Here is a 16,457-nt window from a genome sequence, read left to right on the forward strand (position 1 = left end):
TATATATGGGATATATTTAAAATATATTTTAGTCTGTAATCCATATATTTATTTTATATGGATTACAGACTAATGAAAATATATGGTGCACCATATATTTTCAACATATAAAATAACTATATGGATTACAGGCTAAAATATATTTTAAATATATTCCATATATTCTAATTATATAAAAAAAGGGACCCATTTCTGTATATGAAAATTAAAAGGATCATACTTTTCTATCATATATTAAAAATATATGTTTTTTTCCATAAGGGTTCGCTAGGCGGTGTGGCTAAGTGGCCCTTTGATCTGCATTGGTTTGCCAGTTGCTGTGGTGAGAGGATATTTAAAATGGGATGAAAACAGGGAATAAAGTGCATGAAACAAATGATATAAAAACAAATGATATAAAACATAAACAACACAGCACAAAAGGGACAGTCGCGCTTTACTGCACGGTGAATGATGTAAAGCAGGTGTTTCAAATACCAAGACTAGAGCTTTCAACTTGGGTCTCCACAAACCTATAGCAAGACCCCTGCTGGTATGGTATTGGTCAGTGTGAGAAATTGCATGATGTTTCACTGACCAATGCAACAGTATTTAGCGTGAGTCATCTGGAGCAGTGATCTATAATTTGCAATGAGCAGCAAGAGGAAACGACAGCTAGGTAAAGTGTCTGACTTGGGTTTGTTTTTATCTTCATTTACATGATGAAGCCTGCATTGGCTGCACTTTAATTCTAGTTGTGACGGCAGTGCAGAATTCTGGGATCTTGTAGTGGCTGAAGAAGGCAATGTTCTCCATCATTATCATGCCGTAAGAGCTATTTTTTTTTACACAGTTTTGTGGTTAAACTGGTGCTAGATTACTGGACATTCTGTAATAATAATTTGTGAATTTGTTTAAATTGTGAAGATTGTTAGCGCTATATAAAAATAATAAATATAATTTATTAACTGCAGTCTGTGCTTTGGAAATTTAAAACAAATATGAAATCCTCTGATTTTATACAACTTAAGCAATACATATTAATTTTCTTATAGCTTGGATTCTAAAGATAAAAAGAAAAATCCAATCTGAACGACTAACAATAGAGTTTAACAGATGTGGAGAAGCTTACTAAAAGCTCAGCTATAAAGCAATTGAAGGTTCTGAATATAAAACAAGTCTATAATCTTCTTACATAACATCAATATACGTGCCCCGTATATTGATGTTGGTACCGCTCTTTTTAATATTCTGGCCTGGGACTGGTCCCAGTCGACTTGGGAGGTGCATTCATTGCAAGGATTCAGTGCCCAGGTCATCTGACCATCTGAGAAGATAATCACTAAAAATACATCATCCCTAATCTTCTTAAGTGAGCAAGAGGCAGCTTCTTGTGAGCTAAGTGCACAGTGCTGGCCCATCAACAACGCACGCACAGCATCCCAGTACCTGCAGTGGTTTGTAGTGGAGACCAGTTTAGTGGGGACCATGCCGTTGCTTCCCAATTTAAACAGTCTGGGAAAACTGTGTGGCTCCTCCAGAAGCACAGACGTGATGCCAGGAAAGCCGACACAGAGGAGCTCAGTGAAGCGGATGTCTATTTTTGAAGACGGGGAGCTTGCCGAGGTGCTCTATCTGATTCCCAAGCAGTCTATGTTGAGGCAGCTGCCCAATCTGAATCCAGATGATTTTTACCTGTGTGAACGGCTCATGGATATTGCGATTGACCCCAGGCTGAGTGTGTGTGTGTGTGTGTGTGTGTGTGTGTGTGTGTGTGTGTGTGTGTGTGTGTGTCTATATATATATATATATATATATATATATATATATATATAGGGAGAGAGAGTGATAAAGATAGAATTATAGATACTAGTGCATTAGAAGGCTGTATAGTACTATTTAGATGGGATTCTGTTTACAATGCTTTTTGGTTACTGGTAATACCATTGCCATGCTTCTTTGTGTCTCACCATATATTTACTATGCATGCAAATGCAGTGCATAGCTATACAATATTTTTAGCTAGAGAACATTGGACTTTTATATAGATTGTAGTTATCAACTTGTTTAAAAAGAGCATTCGTGCCGTGGGGTGTTTTTGCAGTAACAGCTGATTGATGGAAAACAGCATAGAATTTTGCACATGCAGGAAACTAACAGCATGTAAAATATCAGAGGACCAGTCTGGTAGCATCAAAACAGAAGTCATTTCCTGCTAGTACTGAAAAAAGCTTGAGATGTTAGTGCTGGCATTCAACTGGTCATGCTGGTTCAAAAGACTAATACCAATTGAACAACTGGTTGAGCTGGTTCAAGAAAAAAATGATTGAAAGTCTGTTTAATCTGAATGTAATTGCTGTATTTAAACTAGTAACCTTTCTTGCTACAGTAGTTTTTATAAATATTGATGCTGTTGTTATCAGAACAAGTTGGGTAAACATTGCACTTGCTTCCAGAGTGGGACGAAGGAATTAAATGAAATACAGTCTAAACACATCGACAACAAGCAAAGTTCTGGTATCTCTTTGTTGCTCATCAATAATAAGCATGCTACTTAGCAGAAAAATGTAAGCTTGGTAACGTAGAGATTAATGCTTTGAAAAAGTATTGTAATTCAATTTATTCTTTTCTGTATTGGGATTGCATTCTGGCTGCTTCTCTGGAGGATCTCCCTGCAATGCTAAATGCACAGCATCCTCTTGAGCTGTCTTCAGAAAGTGAATTTACGTGTCTCGATCTCTTCTTAAAGATCTAGCAATCCAATTGCTTTATTGAAGCTTCTGCTAAAGTTGCCTGCTCATTGACCTTGTAGGCTTGGATTAGCTTCGATAGGCTTGTTGAAGCAGTATGTAGGTGATGACTGTACTTTATAACTGACAGCCTCAAAAAAATTATTAAATAAAAGTAAGTCTTTGTTTGTTAGTTAGAAAAGTATTATGTACAATAAAAGTATAGGTATATTGTATATTCACTAGCTAATTCAATTTCTCTAGTGGCAGAATAGATTTTGGAAATAATGATGTTTTTATGTACATAGGTTGTGGAATTCTACAGAATGGTTTAAAAATGTATTAATGTAATTTCTACCAGGGGCACAGGTTCTTTGATGGGATGCATATCTTCTGCTCTTTTCATTGCTTGAAAGGATTGATTGGTTGTCGGTATTATTTTAACTAATTTTAATTGATTTTACCATTTTAAATCTCTAATTTTTGTTGACTATAGATGTAGTTGCATTTAATTGCCTTTAACCAGAAACAAAAAGATAACCAGGTTAAAAAAGCTTTAATTGTTTGGCAACAAATCATAAAACCCAAGCTATGTGTTTAAGTGTACTGTGCTGGTTAATCTCAGACAGTGAGGATGGGCATCTGGGCTCTGTACATTTAAAAAGAAGTTCAAGGTTACAGTGTTAATCAGCGACTCCTTGAATTACATCCAAATCGTTTTACATGCTCTCTAATACAGCATGTCTTCTGCAATGGCCCACCATTGTTCCCATACTGGAGGGAACTGATCATGTTCAATAATTAGTGTTGTTAAAGGGTACATAAGAACCTTTGTTATTGTATTGTGTTACATGTTCCCATGTGTTGCTACACCTGTTTACATAAGGTGGCGTATTGTTTTATTATTTATTTTTTTAAATTAGTTTTTCTTTCTTAGGGAAGCGTGTTCTTTAACTTGTCTGTTTGTACAGGTCTTGGTTTAGGCCCATTTGTATGGCTTGCTGTTCTCCTCTTTATGTATCTCTGACAGTGTTTCTCTATCGGTTGGGTTAGTAAAGCTGAATGTTTTGAAAAGGCGATTCAGGCAGTGCAATAGAAGTGAAGTTACTCTTATAACAGTGTGGATCGGGGTGCTGATATAGACAGGTAATGTAAAATAGCTTCTGGGAAGTCAACACCTTTTTAATGGTTACAGGGATTATATGGTTATAGTAATGTTCCAGTGCACTTTTGTGTGTAATACTGGGTGGATTTCCTTAGTTTGTAAAGCTTATCAAGCACAGGGTGGTGTTTTCAGTTGCTAAGAAACCAGATGTGTTCCGTCAGCAGCAGGAAGCAATGTGTTCCAGCAGCAGGAACCTGTGAGGAATGAGCATAAAGGAGAATACTACATATATATATATATATATATATATATATATATATATATATATATATAATATATATATATATATATATATCTAGCATAAGGAAAAAAGCTGACAAAGTGATTAAAAGAAATAACTAATAATTAGAAGTATATGTGCAGAAACGTACCGCTACTTAGAATCACAGTATGTGCAATACATTCTTTTCTAATATATCTAGGTAACCAGGATTTTTTTTTTTGTCCACAGCTAATAGTTCTTGAGAGTGTTAAGTTCTAGAAATACATCAGAGGCAGTGTACTTGCACGGATGAATTGTCTTTCCTTTTTCTATTTTCACTGAAAAAGACTCTCTCATGGCTGTCAGTATTTGTTTGTGAGGCTGGATTGTTTGGAGTGTATTTGATGTGGCTGGCAGGTGTCCCTGAATGAGCAGACTCCACTCTCCCTGCAGACCAGGACCAGTGGCATGCTGCAGTGACATTAAACATTGAACTGTGGAGCCCACGCACTCACACAGGCAGGCCTCACTGCTGCTAAACACGAACAGCAGGACTGTCTTCAGCTTAAAGACACGCTGTCCAGAGTGAATTGATGTAAGAAAATAACTGCATGGGCTGCTCTTTAGGGTCTGAGAGGCCTGTGGAACAGTGTGTAAAAGCAATATCTTTCACATTTTAAATGCACGCACTTCATACATTTTGCCTTCATACATATTTTAAAGTGGTTCCTTTCAAACTGGCGATTTATATTATTGAAATCAGTAAACACATTGAGCATCTGTATAGGTACATAACTAACACATTGAGCATCTGTGTAGGTACACCAAATGCTTTAGGATACGGAAATAACCCTGCCCAGTACAGAAGGCTGGTCGCATTTTAGATATAATGGTACCTGGTGTTTAAAGTGCTTGTTAACATTACTGCAATCCTAATGGGTTGCTTTCATATCCTAGCCTCCTGGCCTAAGGCTCTTAAGATAAGCTCTATTAAAAGACTGTGATAATGCCAGGCATCAGTGAGATAGCTTCATGACCTATTCTCATCGCTCACAAGGCCTTTGGAATCTGCCTCAGTTGTGTCCCCTTGTTCAGTGCCATGTAAGCATGTGAATCATTTCCAAGTTTGAGGGCATCTCATGTTTGATGAATTATAATAGTAAATTGTTTTAATCACTTTCAATTTTAAAGACCCAGTACTGACACAATGTTTTTGTATTTAAGGGGGAAATTGTTAATTTACAGCAGTGGTTCGAACAAAAAATGGAGGGCCACTTCAGCATGAATACTAGAACATTTTGGATTACGTTAAAGTGACACTATTTTTTTGTTTTTTTTGTCTCACTTTCCACACAGTTCACTGCTCCCTTGTAGTCATATAAGCCGGAGGTTCTCAAACTTTGGTGTTTAGCGAATTCCTGTAAATCTTTTTGCACGATACTGTAAATGTACACAGTTGTGTCAGAATAGGTATAGGGTTAGGTTTAGAGTTCGGGTTAGGGGGTCAGGGTTAGGGTTAGGGATAGTATTGGGGGGTTAGGGATAATATTAGGTTAGGGGTAGAGTTAGGGTTAGAGTTAGGGTTAGGGTTAGGGATAGTATTAGGGTTATATCATGGAAAAAAATTACACGTTAAGTACATTGTAACTGTACATAATAACATTGTAAATGCACATATATTTGCTAATTAACTAATATGTAAATACACAGTAATTATAGACTCTTTGTGTAAGGTGTTGCCTTTGGCTCCACTTGGCAAAGTACCTACACATTGTCATCGCTGTAGAAGTAATTCCCCAAGGATGTTTTCTATGTATAAGAAGCTGGGGATAATAATGTAATTCTTAAAATGTCAGACTTATGGTGTTGCTGCCTGAAGTTATTGCTAAAAGGGAAAAGGTTGAATTGTGTCACTTGAAGTGAACTATTGTACTGAGAATTCTGAGTCAGTCAAATTTCAGATTCAAAACATGTGTTGTTATTGCAGACCTAGTTCAAGCTTAACACACACACACATTCCCACATTCCTGCTTCAGAAAGCTCAGAAAAAAGGAATACAAATGTTGTGTCCACTAATAATGTATTTATTTTTTCTAGAAGAACAGCACTAACTTGTTACTGCGCAGTCTTACAGATATGTCTATGTTCACAATGCTGTACATTGCAAGGGATCTTCTACAAGCAGTGTCCTTGGCGAATATGATTGGAATGGAATGGATGCACATTGTTCCACTGGCTTCATACCTGTGTGACAGGGATCCTGAGTTCAATAGGAGGGCCATTGTGAAATATTTTTAGTGGGAGGAACCTTGGCAGGATTCTAGAATTTTCAACATCTGTAGCGTGAGCTCCAAAAGACCTGTAATCATGTGTTATTGCAACACCTTTTCTTTTTCTTTTTTTCAATAAAGCATTCAAGCTTTAAGGGCTGCAAAGTGCCTCTGAGGTGTCTGATAATAGCTTTGTAATTGTACTATAATACTATACTGGGGTCACAGGAGGGTATAGAACAGAACATATCATTTGAAATATTTCAAATACACTTTGTTCACTTTGAAAAGGCTCCTGTTTGTCCACATCCATTAGAGTCTCCCATTGTCTGCTGGACTGAGCGAGAGCTCCTCTATATGCATGCTGGTTCACAGAGTCTGTGGGACAGATGGGAAACACACAGCGTATCGTGGGAATGCATTGCCTGTGAACCAACACAGGAAAGTTAAGAAACCGAATTAGACATGTTGAACTTAACAATGGTAGCGTTTGGAACTGAATGGATTTTAAAACCTGAGGTGCCACACTTTTTAAATATGTAGATATATATATATATATACACACACACACATTTTTTTTATAAAAAATACATGAACATGGCATTATCTGTTAACATCAAAATACAGTTCAAACCTAATTATATCATAACTTAAACTCAAAGCAACAACACAATCAGTGTAGCTGGATAAAATCCTTTTCATTTTATTTTTTCTTTCTCTCTTGATCTTGTCAGTTCCCAGGCTGGCCTCCTTTGAGGAATGTAAGGTGGTGTCAGTGGCTGGAACAGATTAAGGAAGCTGGAATCTGCATGTGCTGCACGGCAACAGCTGTGACCCGGTTGTTGCAGCGAAAGAGGGCAGAGTCCACATTGGAAATGTGCTTCCATTCCTGACAGAGAGGGAGAGGCAGTGAGACAGGCAAGCAGCACACTCTGACAAGCCTGCACTGACTGGGTACAGTGGATAGGGCATCTCCATCTCCAGGCTTATCCATAATCTACTGGAGACTACAGTACACAGTCATAGCAGATCTCTACCGTTTTAAACCTCTGTACTGTGGATAAGGAGGTCAGATGGTCATGGTAAAGGAGGAAGGTACCGTACAGTGACTTTTGAATGTATCTAGTGTACACTGACTATCACTTCAACCTGTCAAAGTATGTATTTATATATTTGTTTCGTTTTTTTACCTGGGTATTGCAAGGAATTAGGAGCGAATATACTGCTTGTAAAGTAGTAAAGTTTATAAAGGTGCGTGGATTGGCTATACGGTAAAGGACAATGTTATCGCTTCAGTTTAGGAAGTTTTTTCTATCTGTTCTCTTGCATATTGTACTCTGTTTTACGCGCCAAGAAAGCAGAGTGTTTGCTTTTTCAAAACCACATTAAAACAGTATAGGATTCAGAAATGGTCTGGGAATTGTAAACAAAAGTCCCAGTGCTGCATATAGTTCAATGTGAATAGTACCTACTGACTCACAGGACTATGGGCTATTCTACTGTATTACACCAGCAACAGGTACTGTAGGCTATTCTACTGTATTACACCAGCAATAGGTACTATGGGCTATTCTACTGTATTATTACACCAGCAATAGGTACTGTAGGCTATTCTACTGTATTATTACACCAGCAATAGGTACTATGGGCTATTCTACTGTATTATTACACCAGCAATAGGTACTATGGCTATGGGCTATTCTACTGTATTATTACACCAGCAATAGGTACTATGGGCTATTCTACTGTATTATTACACCAGCAATAGGTATTATGGGCTATTCTACTGTATTATTACACCAGCAATAGGTACTATGGGCTATTCTACTGTATTACACCAACAATAGGTACTGTAGGCTATTCTAGTGTGTTACACCAACAATAGGTACTGTGGGCTATTCTGCTGTGTTATTACACCAGCAATAGGTACTATAGGCTATTCTACTGTATTACAATAACATTGCAGTTGATATGAATTGTTGTCCGGTCTGTGTTTTTTAACTGTAGTAACAGTCATACAATGAATGCATGAGGAAACAGGAGATAGAACCTATTCAGATAAGGGTGCTTATTAAAGCAGAAAGGGTGCTGTAGCTCTCTCTAGGGGACAGTAACACAAGATATAAAATCCCAACCCAAAGCTTCTGATAAGCTGCTATAATTAAAAAAAGCATATTAGTTTTGTACATCTTACTCACTATGCAGTATGTGAGTCATTCCAGTTCTAGCAAGCAGAATCCCTTTGTGACGCATGTACTGTACATTGGAGTTCTGATTACATTGTTGCAGCTTATAAGAGATCCACATATACTGGGGTTTTTATTTATTAGTTTGCTTGAAATCCAACTATTTAAAACAAATTGTTCTTTTAGACAGATAGCAGCGAATGTCTCTTTTCATGTTCTATTTTTTATCTTGAATTTGCCAGCGATGTGAACTGACAACCAGAAAAAAGAAATCTGACACATTAATCTCTCCCCTCCTCCTGTATTTGAGTTCTCTGAAGTAATGTCTGAACAGAGTGGGAAGGTTATTCCAGCAGAGGACATCGGAACCTTGCTAAACACTGAGATGTGACTCAACTCGCATTCGATTTTTGCAAGATGCGTTAATTATCTACAAAAGCCTGTAAGACATGTTACATGTTGGCATATTTTTTTGGACTTGATGGTTTAGTGTACACTCTTTTGTGAAGAATCACTTTTCAAATTTCTATGATCCGTGTTATTAATCAACCTGAATGTTTAAGTAGAGTTATTATGTAAATTGCATTTATAGTGAAAAACCCTTGGCTTACCTTAATTAAATCCCTAGCAAATAAATAGTGAACAAACAAGTGGAATAAAGTGTCTAAAAGAGCACAATTATGTGTAACACTTACAGTATATAACTGCAGTATTTGAACTGCGTTGTAACTACAGTGTACTTACAATTGCAGATACTTTGCAGGTAACAAACAGTCTACAGTAAGCACAGTTGGCTGTGTGTGATGTATCGGTGTCTTCTAGAAGGTAGGATGGACACTGAGTCCAGAATTCACTGCAAACCTGTCATTCCTTCTTGCCTAGAAAACAGAGTAGTTTATAAATGAAGGACAGTTCTACATCACTGTCCCCATCTCCTCATGGTGCCCTGTCTTTGGAGCTCAACTGTCTTTGATAAAGAGGAAGATAAAGCATGCGTTTAGTCTGGTGGAAGGTTGTTTGGCTTGTGCAATGATAAGGACATTCTTCAAACCCTGTGCCTGGCGATGAGAGTGAGACTCTCTAGGCATGCTGGCTTAAGTTTCATGAGACTTATGAATGAGGATAAAGATTTAAAGTTTTGAAGCACTGAAGAATGTGTCACATGCTTACTCCAGAGAAACCTAGGTGGATTACCACTGTGGCTTGTCATTTTATTACATACAGTATGTATGATATTGAGGAAAAAGCTATTAAAGCTCTTAAGCTTTCACTGTCTAAAAAGATTTTACATTTTTATTTAATTAATTTTACATTTAACGTTAATTTTAATAAGAACTATTTAAACATTTGACATTTTACGTACAGTGACACAGACAGACTAAACATTTTAATCAAATGTTTTTTGCAATAAGGTTACCTTTGCCAATCACAAGCTAAATTCAGTACCTGAAGTTTAAGTAACAAAGCTTCAAATAAGACCATCCTGTATGCCTTGGTGCAGATCCCCACTTCCAGCACCTGAGTTGAATCCCTGCAGTACGCTTGCGTAGATGTGGATGTTAAGGCAGCTGTGTGCGAGCAGATTTCTACTTTCAAGCAATCCCTCCTGACTGGCCACCATGCCCAGTCAGGTAACGGATCTGTAAACTGATTTACTGAAAACAATTGGATTATTTGTATTGTTGCCTGTAGATGTAGAATGTACAGTAGACCACCTCAGTAACTCCTGCACATCAAATAATTTACTATAGGTACAGTGTTTACTATAGGTACAATGGTGGTCATTCTAGCCTTCTCCGTCCTGAAATTCGGGTCGCGCCCAGCCTCCACTCTCTTACACATGTAGAGTGCTTTATTGTAAAGATTATATGAACGCAGTCCAGTCATGATAAAGCAGAAAGTAAAACCACTTTTAAAGACCATTTCTTGTTGGTGCTCATCTTTTTTAAAAGGAGGAGTGATGCGGTGATCAATGAAAAGGCAGACAACAAGAATTCAAAGTGCAAGGAGGTTTATTCACGGTCTGGTGACCATAAATAATAAGTCCCAGGCAATACACAGCAACGTGTATTACACTGTTCTAAATAAAGGGTTTGCAGTCACAAATACTAAACACAGTTAATTTCACAGACAATATACAAACACGGTCACCAGTCCTGGGTGCGTGCTGTAGTGCTCGTGGTGCAAATACAATTTACATTGTGATACAGGTGAAGTGATGTCCAGGTTAGTGCTGGCCTCAGACGACAGCTCCAGAATGTGTAAGCCGTCTACTAATAAGTAACAAGTAACAAATTACAGCCAAACAAACAAAACACTCACGATGCAATATATAAACACTGGTCCTTCTGGGTCATTCCTTAACCGTAACCGAAGGAACAGATCACATCGCTCTGTCCCCTATTTCTACCGTCACGCATGACCCTTGGTAAACGATTGCAGCTGCTCCTCCAATCCACGGCTGCTACATTGTTTCCCATGCAGATCGATGGGTGCACTGGAGCTCCGCCCCCTCTCTAGATGACAGACTTCCTTTTAACCCTGGGAATGAATTGTCAGGCCATCCGGTCCAGGGTGCTCTGTTCCCTGTACTTAGCGCCCTCACAGGTAGGGAGGGAGATTTACCATCGAGAATCATTCTGTTTCTGTTACACACTCCCAGAATGTGGACTTTGCATTTTTTGCCTTCCAGTAAAAAAGCAGGCATTGGTTCGTTTGACCATGTAGCCAGTGATGTCATTAGTTGTATTAGAAGGTCTATCATCAGTAATTTACTTTCCAAGTCTTTTCATATGAGCATCCTGGGGAGCCAGAAGAATGTAAAGCAGATGGTGTCAGGCTATGAGATGCAGTGTGCTGAGGCTAACTGCAGGGCAGGCAACAAGCCAGATGGTAACCGTTTAATCACATTTGCATACTTCATAAGAACAGAACGTAAATGAAATATTCCCTATAGACAGTGTTGTGAAAGCCAACTATACTTTAGTGCTGGTGCTGTGCCGGGAGGCCTTCGTGTTAGATCAGTTTAAAACCTACAGTATAGTTTCCAGTCTATCAGTAACATTTGAGTGACTTCTGCTAACCGTGCTGGTTGTTGGTTCCACTTAGATAGACAAGCTGGCAATAAGGGGCCTAGTCCCTCATCCCATTGCTTTTGATTAACCAACTGGTGACTAGTAACCATATTGCACAGTTAATGCAATATCACTGGTGTAGGCTACATACAGTACCGTGCTTGTACAAGTTGTGCTTGTAGGCCTATAATCTCATTACCTACTGTTTAATTCTTTCATCCCCTGTCTTGCAGCCCATAATGACAGCTTTTCATTGCTGACCAAAGTAGTCAGATGATTTTGTAGGGGGGAGGTGGTTCATGGCTATGATATTAAATGTGGTGTTGAGGTTAGCTAATGTTTTGGTTTTGTATGTTTTATTTCAGTGGCACATGCACAGGACACACACCACCCCGCAGAGAAGCCGGTGATCGACTGTCATAAATGTGGGGAGCCATGCAAAGGGGAGGTGCTGCGAGTCCAGTCAAGGCACTTCCATATCAAATGCTTCACCTGCAAAGGTAAGAAGAAAACCTCACTTATTTTGTCCTATTACTCTCACTCAGATAAGAGGGTCCTGGTGTGGTGCTGTACTAGTTTCGGACTCCCTTCAGGTGATACAATACATAATATCAGCCATAATAGTGACGTGTTGGGATAAAGGTTCGAAGTTTAAGGCACAGGTTTGGAGATCTTAATAATCTGTTAAAGTTCAGAGAGACGATGTGCTTTGAGGCAATGTCTTCATCAGGTCACATTTCTGCAGAATTTAGAGCATGGTGTGGTGATGAGAAAGCCCTTGACGGATCTTAGATAATGCTGTAGACTGGTGCAACAATGAACTGAAATAGGTAGGAAGTTGGCCAATAACTATCAAGTATACAATCTGTAGCTGATTTCTCTGCTAGTTACTATGCTTGTCAGTGCTTTACGTGTTTAACCATGATTGCACTATGCTTTACTACATTTTGCAAGGTGTTTCCTCTGGTGGTCTGCTGTAAGTGTGTATAAGGGATAGATCAGTAATAGTTGTGGCATGTGCAGAGCTGGTGGTGTGCACATAACCTTTCTTTAGCAACATCCTGATTTAAACTTGAGAGGAACAAGAGATGAAGATGTCTTAGGAAATCATTTACGACAGTGACTTGACTGTAGCAGTTTCTTCTCTCCCTCCAGCTGCTGTAAAGGTCAGTGCTTGACAGATATGATATTCTACAATAAAACCTTGAAGCTATGCAATACACCCAGTATTGCTGATATGTTCAAAGCTGCTATAGTAGCGTTCCTGTAGTCTTTTCTGATGTATTGATGTCAGGTTTTTGGTCTAGCAGCAATGCAATGCCTCCATTCAGCATGATAATTAATTAGACAGAATGAGAACACATGTATTTAGTTTTACTCAGATTAAAACATTTGGAATTGCTGTCAATATCATTTCTTCAAAATAGTTCAATAGGAAATGATGCATGAATGTGTTGATTTCTGAAACGTATGATAGTATAGTCAAAAAGGGAAATTATGGATGATGAGACACTGTAAATAAATAAAAAACAATGCTAGATGTTTATAATTTAATATTGTATGACTGTATCCTCGCACCTTTTTTAAAGATGTTTTAATTACAGCACACGTTTAGGTAGAAGTTTAAAAAGAAAGGCTTGTGTAAAGATCAAATCTATGTATTCGTTGTACTTCTAGCACAAACCCATGACCTGAAACCTCTGGGTATTATTTTCTTAGCAGAAACTATTTCAGCTTGAGCAGTAAACAACACTTGACCTTGGTATTGTAGGTTTTCATGGACCTCCTATAACAATCAGTGCAGTACACAGTTGTATCTGTTAACAAAACATGTGCTGCAGCAATACAGACATAGCAGCAGACAGAACTGCACTGACAGAACACAGGCAGAGGCATTCCTCTGGATCTTCGGTGTGGAGCAGACAACACTGACAGAACACAGGCAGAGGCATTCCTCGGGATCTTCGGTGTGGAGCAGACAACACTGACAGAACACAGGCAGAGGCATTCCTCGGGATCTTCGGTGTGGAGCAGACAACACTGACAGAACACAGGCAGAGGCATTCCTCGGGATCTTCGGTGTGGAGCAGACAACGCTGACAGAACACAGGCAGAGACATTCCTCGGGATCTTCAGTGTGGAGCAGACAACGCTGACAGAACACAGGCAGAGGCATTCCTCGGGATCTTCGGTGTGGAGCAGACAACGCTGACAGAACACAGGCAGAGGCATTCCTCGGGATCTTCGGTGTGGAGCAGACAACACTGACAGAACACAGGCAGAGGCATTCCTCGGGATCTTCGGTGTGGAGCAGACAACACTGACAGAACACAGGCAGAGGCATTCCTCGGGATCTTCGGTGTGGAGCAGACAACGCTGACAGAACACAGGCAGAGGCATTCCTCGGGATCTTCGGTGTGGAGCAGACAACGCTGACAGAACACAGGCAGAGGCATTCCTCGGGATCTTCGGTGTGGAGCAGACAACGCTGACAGAACACAGGCAGAGGCATTCCTCGGGATCTTCGGTGTGGAGCAGACAACGCTGAGAGAACACAGGCAGAGGCATTCCTCGGGATCTTCGGTGTGGAGCAGACAACGCTGACAGAACACAGGCAGAGGCATTCCTCGGGATCTTCGGTGTGGAGCAGACAACGCTGACAGAACACAGGCAGAGGCATTCCTCGGGATCTTCGGTGTGGAGCAGACAACGGGATCTTCTGAGAGAACACAGGCAGAGGCATTCCTCGGGATCTTCGGTGTGGAGCAGACAACGCTGACAGAACACAGGCAGAGGCATTCCTCGGGATCTTCAGTGTGGAGCTCATTCTGATTACACTGCATCAAACCAAACCGATATGACTAAGGGTGGCTGAGTAAAGGTCGTTTGGTGTTTTTTTCAAAGCCCATTTTGATTAATTTAATCAACTTAGTAGTTAATCAGACACTCTACGCTGTTATAGAGACTTTAGTAGTTTATTCTAATTTTTTAAACTACTGTTGGTAACATTTTACATATGTAACTGCTATGTAAATACACACTAATTAGAGACACTTAATGTAAAGTGTTACCTTGCTGTTTTTATTTTATTTTTTTTAAATCAGTGCATTAAACTGTCCTTGTTGATGGGGGTACAACAAGGTGATGGGTTTGACAAGAGGTGATATTCTATTGCTCTGCTTTGAAAGTTTAGGTACTAGACAATGGAAACAGCTTATGAGGGCCAGTATAAATCATAGATACCATTCCTGGAAAGCTGTACCTGGCTTAATGCCTTCAGTTCCCAGTACATTCACAACCCTGATGATCTGATTGATGTAAACTCAGTATAATAGATGGATTCTCTTACCAGTGGATGCAATTTATAGAAAACACTTGGTACAGTGCCCTCTGATGAAAACAGCATGATGAGTCGCTGAGGCATATCTTGCTAGTAAGTCCATAAATTGGCAGCCAAGTGGTTTCTATTCGTGGCCCAGTCTTCAGGAGCCAATAGAGCTGTAGAAACAGAAAGAGTGCTTCTTATCACTGAGGAGGGGAGGTCTGTGGAGGCACTGATATGCCAAGAATCACAGTCACTCAGCAGCTGAGGACTGGCAAAGCTGAATGCATGCGGAGGTCAGGAATTAGCAAGATGGGTAACGTGGGTATTTTTATAGCAAAGCTAGGGAAGGATAGGGCATGGTTTCTGTCAGATCATTTGGGGAAGCTAAGAATAATTTATGTATATATCCCGAAATAAATAACTGCCGTCACTTTTGTTTGTTTTTTCATCTTTGGGCTCCCTAGCTCCTCAGTACGTTCATTCATTTCACCTGTTTACTTGACCCTTCACGGTACAGCCTTACAGCCTGAGAAGAGTCACCAGATTAGTGATGGAGTGCGGGTCCCAGTCTCATGATCATACTGACGGGAATTCTTTGTTCATCCCTCTGGATTTTTCCTAAAGGGGAATTCCAAAAGACATACATGACATGGAAAATCTTGAGGTTAATGGGAGGTTTGAAACTGCTTGGATGCTGAAGAATCTGTACTCTCAAGTCCTGCCTTATTTTGATTGACAAAATGCACCAAAACTCCACATCTCTCTGTCTTTTCTGTGTTTTTTCCTGTTTCTGGTCAGACGTCACCCACTACAACCATCTTTGTGACAGTCCTATGCAAAAAACAAAAACTGATAAAAATAAATAAATAAATAAATAAAAACAGCAGGCAAAACATGTATTTTTAATTGTTCTTTGATGAATTAAATTGAAAGATTATTCGTTTTCCTTCATTGCAAGGTTAAGGGCTGACTAGACGGAAATGTAAACACAGTGGTTGAGTATTGATGAGAAACATTTATAATGTTTATCATCAGGAAACCCTGCAACTGGTACTTCCTGACAGTAGGTATTGTAAATATGTTAATCCCAATAACATGCCATGTACTGTTCTTTGGAGAAATGGATAGCTGCGCTTACCTGGGGGCTCACTCGTAATGGGCTGAGCTCAGCTTCCCTGAACCATCTCTGTGATTCAGCACAAGGTGGCCCATGTGGCCTCTCAATTGTGCCGACATTGCTGGCTTGTAGTTCAGTCTCCATGCCTAATTATTCCAGCACCTGCTCAGAACATTTTCGCTTCAGCTGTGCCCTCATTTACAGGTGAGCAAAGCATGGAGAGAGAGGGCGCCAAGACCTCAAACAACCTGTTTGTTTTACACTGCCCAAAGCGGGATTTTAGTTTCCAACAAGACAGAGACAAATTACCTTTCTTCAAGCCCTTTTAGCTCATGTTAACCATTTCCCTAACCATCTTCACTCACTCTGCGCACCAGCTCTCTTACATATTTCTGTGTACAGCAGCCACC

General features: G+C 39.6%; 1 protein-coding gene across 15 annotated transcripts in view; it reads left to right on the forward strand.

Moving 5' to 3' along the window:
• The window catches only part of LOC121325574 (actin-binding LIM protein 1-like), an 84,898-nt gene that overhangs the window by 16,860 nt on the left and 51,581 nt on the right, over positions 1-16,457 (forward strand). For 10 of the 15 annotated variants that reach the window (XM_041268290.1, XM_041268294.1, XM_041268292.1 and 7 more), the window contains exon 2: positions 11,971-12,105. In XM_041268290.1, coding sequence (XP_041124224.1) covers positions 11,971-12,105 — 135 coding nt within the window. Of the gene's footprint in view, positions 1-7,271; positions 7,441-11,970; positions 12,106-12,726; positions 12,772-16,457 lie in introns of those variants that run through there. The other 5 variants (XM_041268300.1, XM_041268288.1, XM_041268299.1 and 2 more) reach the window with 5 other exon arrangements.

The sequence above is a fragment of the Polyodon spathula genome, chromosome 13 (genome assembly GCF_017654505.1).
Source record: "Polyodon spathula isolate WHYD16114869_AA chromosome 13, ASM1765450v1, whole genome shotgun sequence".
Lineage (NCBI taxonomy): Eukaryota > Metazoa > Chordata > Actinopteri > Acipenseriformes > Polyodontidae > Polyodon > Polyodon spathula.